General features: G+C 35.7%; 1 protein-coding gene across 2 annotated transcripts in view; it reads right to left on the bottom strand.

Moving 5' to 3' along the window:
* Pih1D1 (PIH1 domain containing 1) overlaps positions 1 to 12,907 on the bottom strand; it is a 193,825-nt gene that overhangs the window by 21,271 nt on the left and 159,647 nt on the right. For both annotated transcript variants that reach the window (XM_081758094.1, XM_081758095.1), the window contains exon 4: positions 315 to 503. In XM_081758094.1, coding sequence (XP_081614220.1) covers positions 315 to 503 — 189 coding nt within the window. The remainder of the gene's footprint in view (positions 1 to 314; positions 504 to 12,907) is intronic.

Raw genomic sequence — 12,907 nt, 5'->3', positions numbered from 1 at the left:
ATTTTGACCCCCAAAGTTTCAGTCCATTCCCGAAATAAATTTCTGCCAACGTGCCTAAGAGTATGTATATTCTTATTTGACGACTTTCCAAAATGACGGGTCATAATTTATTTTATGACATAACGACATGGCCTACATTTTAACAGTTGCTTCGACGTCACAGAAACAAATGCTTTGAAGTCGAAAAGCATTTAGTAACTGAATTTAACGTGCTACTGAGTATCATCAGAACACATTTAATAAATTATGCTCTAACAATTCGAGTTACTTGTGATTATTACCTAAAAAATCAATGAATAATGTGAATTACTTACAATTGTCATCATCTTGCCTGGGTTCCTGTAGACTCATGGGAATTTTGAAGCCAGTGTCCGTGTCTTCTGACAGCAACATCTGGGCCACCTCCTCCTCTGTGATGTCATCAGGGGGTGGAATTTCATCCACCTGGCATATATTGACGAACACCTTTTCGCCGCTTGTTTTCTTCATTTTCACACAAAATCCTACAGAGAACAAGAACAACATTCTTTAGTAACTAATGCATAGACAACCATCATACTAAACATGATACTGTTCAAAATATGCAGCATTCTAAATAAATTATCATTTCATAGATGAAAACGTGTGCGTGCTTCTATATTAGAGTTGGGAATAAGATTCTTGAAAACAATCGCTATTTGAATACACCAATGACTAGCACAGTACCATTTGCCAGTTGTTAACTGCATCACAATTTTTAACTCTTTGGAAGTGTCACTCTTACTGTGTTGACTAACCATTTATTTCATCGATGCATATTAACAACTCCATAACACGTGACATAGAGCTTTCTATCTGTTTATTTTCGAATTCTCCAATCACACGTTTTTCTATGTTGAGTGACACATGTACACGATTCTTATTTTTACTTTCAAGCAACAATAAAAATGAAGAGTCCCGTGATTGTGACAAATTGAATTCGAGATTTTAAAGGATTTTCACGTTTCATGCCCACTTTCTGAGAGAATTTTGTTTCGAGAAGTTCTAAGTTTTCACAATATATATATATAATGTCCATCATCACTTGCGTGAGCTTCAGTCATTATTCAGAGATTCTCTGCGGTTATTCACCTCAAGTAAGTTTCAAACAGAAGGGCCACAAAAATTACAGAAAGTGAATCTCAATCGTACTCAACAGTGCATTGAGTCGTAAGGTGGATGCTTAAGGGAAGACGCCTTTAGGTAGACTAAGGTACACAGCTGTTCCAATACAAATGGACCCACCTTTCGAGACGAGACATCTTGCACGAAACATTTTTTACACAAGACATCTCGTCTCTTGTGCACATTTGCGAGAGGGCACGGTGGTTCAATAGTAGAGCGTTTCTCTCTTCCGCGTGGGGTCCCTTATTTATTTATTTCATTTTCCGCCGTAAGAACTTCGCGTTTTGTATTATTATACAATATTATGATAATACAAAATATATGCGTAACAGTAAAACTAAACCGTATTTGTACACAGTAACAGTAAAACTAAACTAAATGTGTATTTTTTTTTAAAAAAAAATATGAATTTACCTTGTTTTGTATATTTCAACATTTAAGTGAATGTTAATATTTATATTATAGAGGAAGATCAGACAGAAGATATTCATCTAAACTATAGAAGAGATGCTTTTGTAACAACTTGAGATGTCTTTTAAACTGCAGGTTTGGCATTTGTTTCACACAATCTGGCAATTTATTATAAAATTTTATTCTTGTATGGTGCAACGAATTTTGAGTTTTTGTTAGAGAAAATTTTGTATATGAATATGGTTGGTTGTTCTAATGTTGTATTGGTGTAGGTCCGAATTGAGTTGGAAGTTTCTTTTATTCATACTATGTATGAATGATGATGTTTCGAGAATGTATATACACGGCAATGGTGATATTTTAAGTTTCTGAAACAGTGGTCTACTTGGTGTATGAAACGGAACTGATAACAATATTCGTAACACTTTCTTCTGCATTGTAAATACTTTTATCGCATGACAGGTATTATAACAGAAAATGATTCTGTACGATTGACTGGATCAAGCCGAAATATTTTTTTTTTTTTTGTTTCCATAGAATCTTACTAAGTTTTCCTATAAGATAGACTCTCGCGCTTAGTTTCCTCAACAAGACATTCACATGCTCATCCCAGGTTAACTTAGAGTCTAATTTTAATCCTAAAAATTTAGAAGTGTCAGATACCCGCGTAAGTTTCCCATCTATAAGTATTTGATGTATATTTAGAGTGTTTAGTTTTCCTGCATTGAAATTCATTATTGTTGTTTTCGCTGTGTTTTAAGTTAAGTTAGTTTGCTTTTATCCATTCTGTAAGTTTATCTGTCGTGTTCTTAAATATGTACTCCTCGGAGCAAGGCTTATTTCGGATTTCAACTAAAATGTTTGTATTATCAGCAAAAAGGACGCTTTTATTGGGAACTATATAATCGGGATGATTATTAATATATATATATATAAAAGAAAAAGTATAGGACCTAATATCGATCTTTGTGGAACTCTGTGTCTACTATGTCTTACCTCTGACTTGGTTGGTCCTACTTCCACATATTGCATGCGGTTAGTTAAATAGGAGTGTAACCATAAATCAGCATGACCTCTAATATCATAACTATGTAATTTATTCAATAGAATTTTGTGATTAACATGATCAAAGGCTTTCGTGAGATCCAGAAAAATTCAATATATTTTATTTCTGTTCTCTCTCTCGCTTTATGTATATCACTTGGTAAAGCAACTACAGCATTGTTAATTGATCTGCAGTGCCTAAAACCGAATTGGCTATTTGTGAAAATATTATTCTTTTTCAGAAAGGATGCAAATCTGTTATACATAACTTTTTCTTAAAATCTGGAGAAAACGGATAGAATAGAGATAGGACGATAATTTTCTGGGTCGGTAGTTGATCCTTTTTGTGTATAGGTCTTATTTTTCGCAAGTTTAAGATCTGGAAATGTTCCCGTTTCAAGAGAGGAATTGCATATATAAGTCAACGGTATAAGAAGATATTCAATACATATTTTAAGCAAATAATAAGGAATATGGTCGGGCCCAGACGATTTTTTCATCTTCATTTTTCGATAATCGATCTTATTTCTAGCTCTGTGATAGGTATTAAGTATATAGATTTAGAGTTGTTACATAATTTTATGTGCCTTTTCAGACCCTGAATTATGTATGTTTTTGCAACATTGGCAAAAAATTCACTAAGTACGTTTGCAATATACTGTTCATTTGTTATTTCTTGGCCATAGCGGATTATTTTTTTTTAAATTTCTATTTTCCAGTTTTGATGCGGTTGATTGTTCGTTTACTATTTGCTATAGAATTTTGTTTTTGTTATCCGACTTAGTTATCCTATTTGATGTATGAATTTTCTTTGTTTCTTTTATTACTTCTTTAAGAATACTTCTATATTTATTAAAATATTCTTTTAGTTTCCTATTATTCGTCTTTTTCACAATTGTATGTAGTTGCTTCTTTTTCATGCAGGAATTAATTATGCCTCGTGTTATCCAGTTACATTTTGTTTTGTTAGAATATACCTTTATCTTCTTAAGTGGAAAGACTATTTCGAAATAGTGCCTAACAGTATTAATGAACTGTCTGTATTTGTTGTTTACGTCATTTTCTAGTAATGTGTCGGTCCAGTCTTCCTTGCTAAGTAGATATTGAAAGTACTTTATGTTCGTCTCGTGAAAGTTTCTTGCCCATTTACATTTATTTCTATCAATTTTTCGGTTTTAGAGTGTAAGTGTTATATTTATTTGAACTGCATTATGGTCGGAGAATGATATGTTAAGATTATTTGTTGTAAAGGAAGTAATGTAGCTTCATTGTCTATTATAATTTGATCTATAGAAGATCCAGAGTTTTGTGTAATGCGGGTTGGAGTGTTCATAGTGCGTTGTGGGCCGAAGGGTTGGAAAATGTTTGATAATATTGTTAAGTGATTTGACGGTATCAGGAAATAAATGTTTAAGTCGCCACATAATACGACTGGTTTATTTTCCTTCTTAACTAGGGTTTAACAGTTCTTCTAATTTTTCAACGAACCGGGAAAAGGAGCTGTCAAGTGTTCTATACAAGACTATTACAATAAATCTATGTCCTGATTTCTCAATTTCTATTACTGCACGCTCAAATGTCTGTTTCTCATTTAGGTGCATGCTGTGGTTTTTGACTTTATACTTTAGTATGTCCCTCATAAACATTAGAGTACGACCGCTTACTGCAAGTCCGGCAAAAACATTAACACATCAGTGGCGGTTCTAGCGCGGGGCCTAGCCCCCAGTTTTCTGAGCGACAAAAATAATTTAAGTTATCATTTATGTATTTTTGAAGTTTATGTTAAACTCATGATATACCTATTATAGACTGGATTCTGGCAGTCCCCCACCCCCAGTTTTTACCTACCAGATCCGCCTCTGCAACACATCTATAATTTGGAAGGACTGTATACTCTATTTCACCTTTCCTCAAACAGTGTTCGGTAATACAAATTACATCTGAGTCGATCAGTTCACTGTCGTTTCTAATTAATATATCTAGTTCATCTATTTTATTTCTAATGGATTTGATATTCTGATGTAGTACCTTTAGTTCAACTGTATTATATTAGTTTAAGTCATAGTCTAGTATCCTATAAGAGGTGTTTCCAACTATATCGACGAGTGGAGCATTTGTTATCTCTTTGATGCTTAGATTTTCATCTAATTTAGAGATATGTTCCGCATTAACTATTTTAGAAGTGATATTATAGTCTAGTCGCATAAAAAAAACTATTATTCCTGAGTTTTTCTGGTCGCCTTTGTCGATTGGTCACACGCATATTGATTCCATCCTCGGCCTTTGTGGTGGACAACATCGTGTCAGTGGGTTTCCTCGGAATACCCCCCGTTTCCTCCCACATTTTCATTCCGCCATTTTTTCCATCACCATTCACTTGCCTTAATTATCCATCTCCCTTTGCTATACAAGACTAACGGCCATAATCGCGGGACGTTAAACTGAAAGATTTCCTATAATTTTCATTTTTCTTGTGCACATTCATGACGTACCGTAGTCCCAGTTGACTCTTAGGAAAGTAAGTAATAACAATCCAAAGTAGAGGCACAGATGGATACGATTCGCTTCTGCGGCAATGAATTTTTGGTTTCCTTAAGTCACAGAGTTACTTATTATGCACTAGGAAGATTATCTAAAAGGTATTGAGCCTTTAGAGGTGAAAATTACGAATGCATTTATTGTGGTTTGAAACGAGAATTATTAAAACACATATACATCATTTTCGGTGACCTGCTATTTTTCCTGCAACATTATAATGTCATCTCTATATCTATCTATCTATCTATATATTAGCTAAAATTATTTGTCACTAAAAACCTTTGGGGGCTAGGCATTCTCCTCTCCGGCCTAGATCCGCCACTGCTTGTGATATTCGTGCTCAGAGCCAATAAGTAATATCAGTCTAAAATGTAATGTGCCTTTTGCGCACGAGATGGCGATACTGTACGAAATTGTAGAGTATATAAGTTGCAGCGGTTCAGGATTAACGTAATCTGACAGTTGAAGTGAGTAGATGTGCACAGTTTTGTGGTTTCTGGTCAAAACATTGGGGCACGTGGTCTTTACAGTTTCTTTTGAAACTAATTTCTCACTATTCAGAGAGTTCTGCAAAACCAAAATAAGTAACCCTGACGGTGCCAGGTCTAGACTACATGGTGGATGCATTAAAACCTGTCAGCCAAATTTGCTCAATTTCTGACGGATCGTTAAGAAAGTATGAGGTGTGGTATTGTTAGCGTGGTATATGACATCCTTTTTGTTGACCACTTCCGGTCGTTTTCTTTTGAATTGCTGCGTGCACTCTTGTTAATTGTCATCAGTAAAGGTCCGAGTCTATTGTTTTGCCCAGGGGCAGCACCTCGTGATGCAAAGTGTTCTTGGAATCCCACCAAACGCACAGCGTAACCTTCCTGGGCGTCAGTGTCGGCTTTGTCACAAACTGCGGAGCGTCTCTTCGCTTTGGCCAATATCTGTTTCACAATTCTTGTCACAGATTAAGTATCCACTTTTCATCATTCATGATCAATCGCTGTAGAAATGGCTCAAATTCGTTATGTTTCAGAAAAGATTCACAAATAAAACTTCGATCAACTAAATATCCTTGAGTCAAATCATGTAGTACCAAAATGTTGAGCTTTTTTTTTTTTTTTTTTTTTTTTTTTTTTTTTTTTTTGTAGCCAGCTCTCTACAGATAGTTTAACATTGTTTGGTGGTGAGTGTTTAGGTGCTGTGCGACGTCAGGACTCCTCATATGCCGGTATTGCTCCTGTTTCCTCTTACATTTTCATTCTACAATTCTTCCATCATCATCATTCACATGCCTTAATCATCTGTCTCCCTTAGGGGACGTTAAACTGAAAGATTTTATTATTATTATTATTATTATTATTATTATTATTATTATTATTATTATTATTATTATTATTGCATACATTCACAAAGTAGCCCCAGAAGGTGAGTAAAAACTATCGAGAATGGATTACCTTGGCACAGAATGGAACCAATGGATACCACTTGTCAGAATATCATGCACTTTAACTGTGATCAGTCGCCCACTCTGAGGAACATCTTAGACATCCAAATTTCCAGAAGGAAAGCGACTGAATCATCTGTTGGCTCTTGCTTTTGACAATGTACCTTGCTTATAAACAACACACATTTCTACACGGGCCTGCGCAGCATTTGCGGTTTTACTGAAATAAAATTGTAAAATGTAGCATAGTTTTGCGCAAAATTCATTTATCTTTACGGCGTAATACCTTACGTTTCACTACAAGAATATAATTTTGCACATCTACTCACTTCAACTGTCAGATGACGTTAATCCTGAACCGCTGCAACTTATATACTCTACAATTTCGTACAGTATCGCCATCTCGTGCGCAAAAGGCACATTACATTTTAGACTGATATTACTTATTGGCTCTGAGCACGAATATCACAAGCAGTGGTGGATCTAGGCCGGAGACGAGAATGCCTAGCCCCCAAAGGTTTTTAGTGACAAATAATTTAAGCTAATATATATATATATATATATATATATATATATATATATATAGATAGATAGATAGATATATAGATATAGATATAGATATAAATATAAATAATAGATAGATATAGATAGATATAGATATAGATAGATAGATAGATAGATAGATAGATAGATAGATAGATAGATAGATAGATAGATATAAATAGATAGATATAGATAGATAGATAGATAGATAGATAGATAGATAGATAGATAGATAGATAGATATAGATATAAATAGATAGATATAGATAGATAGATTTAAAACTTATAGTAAGCTCATGATAAACCTATCATAATCTGAGTTATGGTTAATCCCCCAGTTTTTACTTTCTAGATCCAACTCTGATTACACAAGCTGTACTCAACTTTGGTGAAACTTCATGAAGGTTCGATCGTTGTGCTCTATATGCTAAAGAAGAATCATGATAATGTAAATGTTCGATGCAATCAAGATAGCGACAGAAATGCAGGAAAACCAGAAAATACGCACACTTATCGCAGCAAACCTGAATGCTTTATCACTGAGCTACGTACAAATTTCTCATACAATTATTATCCTGAGGTTGAAGCTTCAATACAAAGAATAGAAATGGATTAGTCTTTTCCTTGGCTTGTAATATTATTTTGTTTCCTCTGATCGTGTCTGGGGCAGATTAATAATAATAATAATAATAATAATAATAATAATAATAATAATAATAATAATAATAATAATAATAATTTAATGGCTTACAGAAAAGTCATTCAATTTGTTCGTGCTCGAACTGAACACTTTTTATAATTCAGTTATTCAAAAGATTGCAAGTAACTCAAGGTTAGACATCAATCAACAGAGCACCTTCTTTTGTCAGTATCCTTCAACAGTCTCTTTAAAATGTACATAACTTCAAAATAAAACCGACAGCTAATTTTATTTGCAATGCATGATCAGAAAATAATTGAACCAAATAGCTGTAAGTTTCTTCCTTTTTTTAACAACATAAGAACAGTAATTAATGTTGATCACAAGCTCATATGTTTTGGGATCCAACCATGGTTCCTTCTGTAACACCTACACTTACATCTTTAGTTTATAGAAATCTGGTGAAGTTTGATATTTTACGACCAGAATTACAAAATTAAATTCAAACGTTTACTTTTTATTTAATTGAATACTCTTGTGTTAATAAAACACAGTACAAAACAAGCATTTTAGGAATGATAAAAAAGAATGGATCAAAATATTGCGGTCTTGGTCAATTATTAGTTTTTGGATCAGGGGCCACAAAATCGGGTTTTCGTATTTATTACGAGATAAGCACATCATACTGAGTTAAGTGATAGTTTGGGTTTGGCTACATTATATGTAGTTCTCCAGATATAAAGCATACTTTTTTTTTTGCCTGAAATATATTGGATCTCTTTATCCAACAAAATAATAATAATAATAAAATACGATACAATGATATTTAAAACACGTTGTAATAAGCTGCAGGAAGAGAAACTACACAAGAGTGCGTTTCAAAAAGTATCTGATATGACGTTGCTTTCATGATTCCGGGGGTCCCTTCTACAAAAAAATCGTTTCGGATTTTTTTTTAAAAAAATACAAGTTCTGTACAGTTGTAACTTTTGTTTAAATCTCTCTCTCTCTCTCTCTCTCTCTCTCTCTCTCTCTCTCTCTATGTATGTATGTATGTATGTATGTATGTATGTATGTATGTATGTATGTATGTATGTATGTATTAACCTGTTAACTAGGGAGTTTCCAAATGAATTGCATCTGAATAAGGAATAAATCTGTTAAAAAGAATACATATTATATGAGTTTCACGTTCCACGCCATACCCCATATGATACGTATTAATTCGTCACGTCCAATACGAATCTACAGGCGAAGTTCTCATGACGAGTTAAATCGTCATTGACAGTTAAGAGGTTAAAGGAGCGAATTGATGAGGCCGGATTAAAGAATGTGCCGAACCGTAGAAGGCCGGATTAAAGGGTGCCTACTACTATACTTATACTTAATATAAAACAGCGTTTAGTTTTTAATAATTTGCTTCCTTCAAAACGTGATTAACAACACTGGTCTGCATGGATATTGTTGTTTTGATAATTTCACGTGGATTACGTGTTTTTCAGGTCGTTCATTCAGAATCTGGCATTAGTTTTTTACTATCATCCTAGAATTACTAGCAATTCACTAATTACGCTCGAAGCTAATAGTATTTGTTTGTTCTGTAGTTTATCAAGCGCTCGCGAGATAGCAGCAGTGCGTCTCTAAGCAATTATGAAGCTGATGTAGGTATGAGGAAAGAAGATTAGTTATAAATTTAGTCCACATAATTGGCATTTATTTTTATCTATAAATTAAATTGTATAACGTACATAACAATGACGCAGACAATCTCTGGTATAAATTCTTTTGTAGGTCATAGATTGATTTTTCTTTCAGTTTATGCATGAACAAATCAACTTGCGTAACAGGATTTTAGTTGGATTTGTTTCTGTGCTCCTGTGCTCTTGTCTGTAGACAAAGAAAAAATGGCACGTCGTGATTATAAATATAGTCTGAATGTGTTTTCTTATATTTGAGGTGAATTTGTTCCTAAGAGACAACGGCAATGCTCTTCGGAATTTGTTTAAAAAGCATATTATACTTATTTTCATATAAAACTTGGTAATTAATCAAAACCATAGGCTCCACATAAAGTGCGCCGTTCTTTTGTTGAATCTGTGAGAAATTAGAATAAGGAAAGACAGGTGTCTATGCTGTTTGGAATTCTTATGGTCTGTAGGGACCAAAGAATCACACTGACGATTGTTACTTCTGCTGTTGTGAAACTGTTGGCCTCAATGCTGGAAATAAGAAGAAGGTAGTTTACCCAAATATCTAATCAGCTATAGCGTCTGTGGGTCATGGTCCAGACATTCCTATCCCAAAACCTTCATCACTGCTACAGTGTCTTAGTGTCTAGTTCGCCAAGCCAGAAAAGTGACATAGAAGATGACAATTTTGAACCTTCTAGCGGTTCATCTCAGCCTATACTTTTTTCGCAAAATGATTTTAATGATTTGGTCCCGGACTTAAATCTGTTGGGGGAATCAACAGAAGTTTTTAGTTCTAGGCTTCACAAAAAGGAACCTTCTCGCATTTGGAACGACATTTCTCCGGTACAGACAAAGAAAGACAATTTTGACCCTACTTTGTACAAGAATCTCTTGTGTACTGTTGAAATGTGTTGGATTTGCTTAATAAGTTAAGTTTTCCTCTACTTTCCACTAGTTGGAGACTGTTTGTTGATTCTGACAAAACAAGCTTGAAATGTGTCTTTTTACACAATGAAAATAAGTACCCATCTGTACGTATTGCCCATTCGATTTCAATGAAAGAAAGGATGAAATTAATTCTAAAGAAAATTAAATACCAAGAACATGGGTGGGAAGTGTGTGGTGATCTCAAGATTTTGAGCATTTTACTAGGACAGCAATCTGGATATACGAAGACACCATGTTTGATTTGCGAGTGGGATAGTAGGGCAAGAAATGAGCATTGGGTAAGAAGGAAATGGACATTATGGAAACTTTGGAATCCAGGATCTCAAAATATTGCACATGAGCGTTTAGTTTAGTTCGTTAGAACAAAATATAACTTCCACATCTTGACATTAAGTTGGAACTCAATTTTCGAAAGCACTTGACAAACAGGGATAATGATTCAAGTTTATATATAACACACTTCTATTCTTGTCCTATGGGAAAGTGAAAGAAGGCATATTTATTGGCTCCGATATACGAAAACTTATGGAAAACAGATTTTAAAGCAACAATGAATCCAGCTGAGAGAGATGTCTGGGTGGCATTCAAAAGTATAACAGAATTTTCTCGGTAACTACAAAAGTCCAGATTATAAGAACATTGTAGAAGCTATGTTGCTGAAATTTCAAGAACTTGGGTGTGACATGAGCATTAACATACATGGCTTGCATTGACATCTGGATTACATTCCAGAAAATCTTGACCAAGTAAATGAGAAGCAAGATGAGAGATTTTACTAGGATATGAGAGATATGGAGCATAGATACCAGGGTAGGTGGAGCGTTAGCATGATGGCGGACTGTTTCTGGAACATAAACAGACAAACGACGGAAGAAAAGGATGAGAAACTCACCAAAGCTTACAGAAAAAAGCGTTTGAATAACAACTGAAAAGTATTTGTTTATCTTACATATTCATCAGATGTAGGGTTGTATTATAACTGCCACCAGGTTATAGAAGTATTTTTTGTGGACGCTCTGTATATTTCGTAGAGACAGTGATTATTTTTCCGGTTTATACTTTATTCTGCAACGAAAATCAGTTCTTTCTTCGGTGGGAATTGCTTCTTTCCCACACAACTGGACAAAGAAGTCTTTCATTATTTTTTCATATATATATTTAAAACATTGCTTTTGTTGAGAAAATTTCAGTGAGCCATGAACCTTCTCAGTGTTTCTCCCTGACTTATTATTATGCACAGTATATATACTGCAGTTATTTTGAACTACACTGCTCCACAAAACTTAAGCAACTCGAAGAAAGTGTCAGAAAATAAAACGACACGATCACTGCACCAAGTATAATGAACAAACAGACGGTCCAGATGCACAATGCAACACAAGTGAAGACGAACAATACAGTTAGGATGTACAGAGTGAAAAAAAAAAAAAGTTCAGCATAACGATACCTCAACAGATGAAGCTGGATTGTGCGAGGGCATAGGCAGTCAATATGACGTGTGACCACCACGAACAGCTATACAGGCACGACATCTGGCCTCCATGCTGCAAATCAGACTGTTGATCAAGTCTTGCGGCAGGTGGCACCAATCCTCGAGGAGAGTTGTTTGTAGGTGAGGGAGAGTGCGTGCTGGTGGACTGCGCTGCGCTATTCGCCGCCCAAGAGCATCCCACACATGCTCGATGGGATTCAAGTCCGGTGAATATGCACGCCATGCAATACGCGTAATGTCTTCGCTCTCCAGATACTCGGACACAAGATATGCACGGTGCGGGCGGGCATTGTCATCCATGAACAGGAAGTCTAGGCCAAATGCTCCGCGGAAATTGCGCACATGTGTATTGAGAATTTCATCCCGGTACCGTTGTGCTGTCAGAGTGCCATGTTGCACAATATGGTTCCGTTTTCCCATCCAGCATAGTTCCACCTCACACCATAATGGAACCACCACCATAGGACGGCCGTTCAGCAATGAAGTTTGGATGATAGCGTGTTCCTGGCTCTCTCCGCACTAATGTCCGACCAGAATCACACGACAGGCTGAATCTGACTCATCGGAGAACATGACACGCACCCAATGTTGTTCCCCATGCTACATGTTCTTGGCACCATGTGTAACGCGCACGTTTGTGCTCCAGTTTCAATGGCACACACAGCAAAGCCCTTCTTGCATACAGTCCTGCTCTATTGAGCCGCCGACGAACAGTTTCACGATTCACGCTTTGTCCTATAGCCTGAAACAACTCATTGGCCAGTTGAGAGCATGAAGCTTGACGGTTAGGTTTGGCAGAAATTGTGAGAAATCGGTCCTCGACGGCCAACGTCTTCTTCGGACGGTCTCCTCCTTGACGTCTACTGACTTCACCTCCATTTTGGAAGCGACTCCACAGCCTCGACACAACACTTTGTTCACGTTGAATTTCTGTGCCACTTCCACTTGTGATCGGCCCAATTCCAACCGCCGAATTGTTCGCCCGCCGTTAAAGTCACTCAAATGTCGTCTACCAGCCACTG

This window comes from Thermobia domestica, chromosome 5 (genome assembly GCF_964235325.1).
Source record: "Thermobia domestica chromosome 5, izTheDome1.hap1.1, whole genome shotgun sequence".
In the NCBI taxonomy this organism is placed as follows: domain Eukaryota; kingdom Metazoa; phylum Arthropoda; class Insecta; order Zygentoma; family Lepismatidae; genus Thermobia; species Thermobia domestica.
The sequence above is the reverse complement of the archived record's forward strand: the minus strand, read 5'-3'. Positions and strand labels throughout refer to the sequence as shown.